This window comes from Crinia signifera, chromosome 9 (assembly GCF_055691185.1).
Source record: "Crinia signifera chromosome 9, ASM5569118v1, whole genome shotgun sequence".
Lineage (NCBI taxonomy): Eukaryota > Metazoa > Chordata > Amphibia > Anura > Myobatrachidae > Crinia > Crinia signifera.
The window spans coordinates 138,045,082-138,050,668 of record NC_139225.1 but is presented as its reverse complement, the minus strand read 5'-3'; the positions used below and the strand labels follow the sequence as shown (position 1 = coordinate 138,050,668).

General features: G+C 36.4%; 1 protein-coding gene across 1 annotated transcript; it reads left to right on the top strand.

The window, feature by feature from the left end:
- Nucleotides 1-3,917: 3,917 nt before the first annotated feature.
- On the top strand, nucleotides 3,918-4,856 carry LOC146036937 (olfactory receptor 8D1-like). The gene has a single exon (XM_083160772.1). It carries the CDS (start codon nucleotides 3,918-3,920, stop codon nucleotides 4,854-4,856), a length of 939 nt encoding a protein of 312 aa, XP_083016898.1.
- The last annotated feature ends 731 nt before the right edge of the window (nucleotides 4,857-5,587 follow it).

Sequence of the window (5,587 nt, the reverse complement as noted above, 5' to 3'; positions counted from 1 at the left end):
ATATAATTGTAGTCATTGTATATTCACATGTACTCAACATCATATCATGCAGCAGTAACTAGTTTCACTAGCTAACTGTAATCAAGTACAGATGCTCTGAAATTGCAAAACAATATGATCATGGGATATGTTCAAGTCTTTCCACACGACCCTAAAATGTATCACATGATAGGGTCAGGTTTGCTAGAAGTAATACGTACTTCAAACATAGTTTAGTTATAATTGCCAGAAAGAACACACAGATAAAAATGGGAAAATAAGGACAAGAGGTATATACAATGTGACGTATCAGGGAGGTGGTAAGAGAGTAGTAGTGGGAGTGTATATAGAAATTATCATAACATATAACTGATAGTAACGGCCACACCCTGGTTCTTGTTCTTCTTGAGGGGCTTGATGAACTGATGATTCCAATGTAAGGATGTAGTCTCTCATTCAATGATGTGGTAATGTATAAAATTAATAAATAATAATGAGCTAAGAATTGGGGTCTAGTTAACTTCTTGCATCAGCACGTCACTGGCAACATGGAAATGACAGGTGGGGGCTCTAGAGTTCAGTGCTTGCCAGATGACTATTTCATCAATAAATCTTCAGAGACCAGAATACTAGGTAAGTTAAATACAATTTCTGTATTCAAAACGGCATAATGTAGCAATAATAAATGGAAGACTGATTGAGGAGAGAAGCCTAATGTTGCCAAAAATAACCCAGGGACAATTGCAGTTGCCGTTGGTGATTGCTGATGCAAAGAAAAAAATGCAAATTTATGATATGCAAATTTGATCAAAAAAATAATAATAACCTGTTGTTCATCTTATGTGTGTGTGTGTGTGTGTGCGCGCGTGTGTGTGTGTGTCTGCACGGGATGTAAATGGAGCAATATCCACATTTTAGTACAGATTGAGTATCCCGTATCCAAAATGCTCGGGACCAGGAGAATTTTGGATAACGGATTATTCCGTATTTCAGAATATTTTAATATTTAAATTATGTATTTTGAAGTATCTTGCATGTATGCTGTATAAACACATAAAATGCACACAAATATATTTTATTACCACATAAAATACACACAAATATATTTTATTTGTTCACAAAACAAGGTTTCAAAACATGAAACAAAATTTGTGTACTATCTCAGATATTGAATTTGAATGCCAAGCAATCATTTTCTTGCACATATATAGTGCCAGTTACATATCATGTCACCAGTAGTGCTGTTACAAATGTCCCCAGTGAGTTTTTAGCAAAAAAAAATTTTTTTTTTTCACTTTCTGGAATGTCTGGTTTTCGGAATAATTCGGATAACGGATACTCGGATACGGGATACTCAACCTGTATTACTTCTGGTTGATGCAATAGTGTGGAAACAGTTCAAATTTGTAACGCCATCAGAAGAAAAAAAGTCAACTCACACTTGTCTTCTCCCCCCTATAAGTCTTTGAGAGATACAAGTGTTTGCAAGTTTATAAATAAAAATAAGGTGAATTCCTGGTTTCTAAGAATGTTTGAAATGTACTAATTCAGATTATATGTTCATTCCAAACATATAATCATTTGATACTGGGAGAGCGAAAGTTTTTCAAGGAATGTGTGAAATGATGGGAATAGAATCAAACATACATATGTCGTATTATCCAAAAGTGGTTAGAAAGGTGTCTTACAAAAGAGAAATGAATGGCATGACCAGAAGCACTACCCTGGTTCTTCATAGCATTAGTACCACACCTAGGCCTCCACTTAACCTCACTCCACATAAATTCCGATGGCAGCCCAATTATTGTGTTAACTGTATTAATAAATTTGTACTTTGATTTTTACAAAAAATATGTGTCTATAGTGTCTCTTAGCGCCGTCTACTGTGTTTATAAATTGTCTTTTTTTCAAGAGGGGTTGAGTATCCCCCCTAGACGGCAGCAGAAACATTAAGCATTTCCAGCGCTCTGCTATCCCTCTTTTTTTCTTTGTTTCATACACACCTTACCAATATCCTGACACACCACACTGATCTTGCATATGCGAAGCTTCCAAAAATGATGATGAGCAAATTGGACAAATACATTTATAGTGTGTATATAGCTATAGGGCAAGTGAAAGAATGTTGTGATTGGCCAGTTCACAACCACAAAATATCACCGTGCACATCCACTGATTGAGTCAATTGAGGAAGGGGTCAGTGACAGAAAGGAAATAGGAAATTATATGACCGTAACAAACAGGGAAACTAAGGGACTTCCCCAACTGCCTCTGACCATACTGTAATTCTTCTTCATACATTGAGAGGACAGTGCATGTATGGGGGGAAGATACACATATACAATGACATTTTATTTGTTTGGTTTTATTTCATTAATAGATGTTTGTTCTCTGTTGGAAGGAAATGATGGAAAGTTAATGAAGGCTGCTCCAGATTGTATTTATTCACCAAGACCATCTATCAAACATCTGAGAATGATTTATTATTCAAACCCTTTATTCATAAAGATCCTATCTGATAAATGCATCAACTCAGTTCAACGCCCAATTTTATTAAAATTATATACTATATGCCTCTTCAAATTCACTTAGAAGTGTATGTAAGATACATTAAAATTGAAAGTCCTAATCCCCTAAAGGATTGTGTTTCTATATGATTCATTAAGCTAAAATGACGGTCATTGTAACATTCTATTCTACCTCTGCTTTTTTTTATTTCTTGCCCCTTTTCTAAAGACTACTATGCTTGTTTCACATCAAAAAGTTAAGATTGCAGTCATTTCAGCTGCTGAGCCCTCACTGATTGTGCCCCAGTATTTGAATCCATCATACCATAAAGCTCTTTCCTTCTTAGTAACATTGGGGCAGATTTATTAAGCCTGGAGAAGAGATAAACTGGAGATAAAGTGGAGATAACATGGAAGAGATAACGCACCAGCCAATCAGCTGTGTTTGAAATATGACAGTTGGGATCTGATTGGCTGGTGCGTTATCTCCTTCCACTTTATCTCCAGTTTATCTCTTCACCAGGCTTAATACATCTGCCCCATTGAAACATAGAGTAGACTTTGACAGACGATAAGAACTACTTGGCCCATCTAGTCTGACCATGTGCACACGGGATAATAGTTATTAGGAGACATGCAGCCTATCAGTATATTGTTTTGGAGTGTGGAAGGAAACCAGATTAACCTTTCACAAGTAAATGGAGAATATTAAAACTCCATGCAGTTAGGGCCAGGGCGGGATTTGAAAGCAAAGACCTCAATATTGTGAGGCAGTAATGCTAACCACTACACCATCTATAACGCCTATAAGCAAAGACTTTTTATCTCTCAGTCCCTCTATAGGACCATACACACTAGGCGATTTTTGAGTAGCTCACTTTTCCCATTTTCGCTACTTTGAGTTCACCTAGTGTGTATGGGCAGGTGATGAGTGGTGAGCGCTGATGCACACTCCTGCATCATCACCGGCAGCTAATATCTGTCGCATGGTGTTACAGGATGAGTGAACCACTTTCCAGAGTTTTGTATTGTGGAAAATGGTTCACCCCCTTTCCCCCAGGCCAGCGATTTTCATACATCGTTCATGGGCAAAAATGGCCGCTGAGTATGGACATTTTGTCTACTCTATTGGAGAATCTCCCTCCTAACGTACAATAGAAACCTGCTGCTATGGACCATCGGAGATCACAGTAAACTTTTGAAAAAAAATTTTTATATTGTCTAGAAAATGTGCTATATGGATATACAAAATAAGTTTCTGCATTAATACATGGAAATTTTCATAGAATTCCACCATAAAATAGCCAACATGTTAAATAGTTTACACAGAATATATTAAATTCCATCATTGCAGCTATGAATATCAATTACACTGTAGCTGTGAAACAGAAACAATTTTACCTTATTTTCAAGCATTCCAGAGAAATTCAAATGGATCAAGTCAACAAAACCAAGATGACATATTTTATTATTAATGGTATTTCAGATGCCCCAGAGTTGCAGGTTCCAATCTTCCTTCTTGTTCTATTGATTTATCTCACCACTCTTGCATTTAACATGACCATTCTTCTACTGGTCTGCCTGGATCCCCGTCTCCACACTCCCATGTACTTTTTCCTGAATAATTTGTCTATCATGGATATCTGTTGTTCCACAATAAGTCTCCATAAAGTTCTTATTTCATTTATATCAGGAGATAAAACCATTTCATTTTTTAGCTGCTTTACACAAGGTTTTTGTTTTTTATCATTCACTTGTGATGAGCTACTTATTCTGACAGCTATGAGTTATGATCGCTATGTAGCCATCTGCAACCCTTTGCGTTACCACGCGGTTATGAACTATAAGTTGTGCTCTCTTATGGCCTGTGTCTGTTGGGTTTTGGGATTTATGGATATCCTACCATGTCTTTTGGATGTATTATCTTATACGTGCTACATGTCAATGGAAATCAATCATTACTTTTGTGACCTTCTGGCGATAATTAAACTTTCTTGCAATGACACCACAGCTATTCAACTTTACAGAATTATTGAAGGGGTTTTAATTACTACTTTTACCCCATTATTGCTGACTTTTATTTCATACATTTATATAATTGGCACCATACTGAGGATCCAATCAGACACAGGAAGACGTAAGGCCTTCTACACATGTTCCTCACACCTCACAGTCGTTACCCTTCTTTATGCCACTCTGTCTTTCCAGTATTTTCGTCCCACTGCCCTTATCTCTTTGGGCTCCAATAAGCTTTCCTCCTTGTTTAACACAGCTGTTGTCCCCTTATTGAACCCCGTAATTTACAGCTTGAAAAATAAAGATGTCATTTCAGCATACAAACGGTATTTACATTGTTTTAAAACAAAATGATAAAATTAGAAATTGGAATTTAAAAATTGGATTTGAAATTAAAATAATACAAATATTTGGATATAAACATGTGTTGTCTGATTGATATAAATGGAGTAAGAGGTGCCATCATACGTTTCCACTCACCACTTGAATAACTGGCCCTTTAATGGCCACCTCTGGCTCAAAATAGATCATGTCGGAGTAATATCCACCTTGTGGGATTACCTGAATGTGTTAATGTTAAAGGTCCAGATCTGACTCATGTTTTATGAATCAAAATCATTGAATGGGTTCATAGGGTCGTTCCATTCTGCCTCCAGAAATATTAAAACCATCACCTGGGAAATCCTTAAGCCAGTGATTCACAAAATTTTTTGATTTACGGCTCCCTGAGATATCAGGATTTTTTTCACGGCGTCCCATGGCCAAGAGTTTCTTATTCAAAATATATATTAAAAAATATTAAGTAAAATGAGTCTATGGGCAGTATTCAATGAGGCTGATTCATCATGTTTTATGGCGATTTTGTGCTATTTTCATGCTGTACGGCGATTTTTTTTTCCTAAAACGGTGAATCACCCTATTCAATGACCAGATGGCGAATACATTTAAAGGTTTTTATCCTCATGATTCACCGAGTAGCAATCGCTATCTTTTTATGGTGAAGTGGAATGTGAACTTTTAAAATAAAGTGTTTTGTTTTTTACATTTTGTGTCAAAAAATCTGGAATTTTATTCTGAGGGGGGGC

What these genes read in the sequence shown, in the direction of transcription:
- LOC146036937 (XM_083160772.1), top strand. Translation starts at nt 3,918, where the DNA reads ATGGATCAAGTCAACAAAACCAAGATGACATATTTTATTATTAATGGT.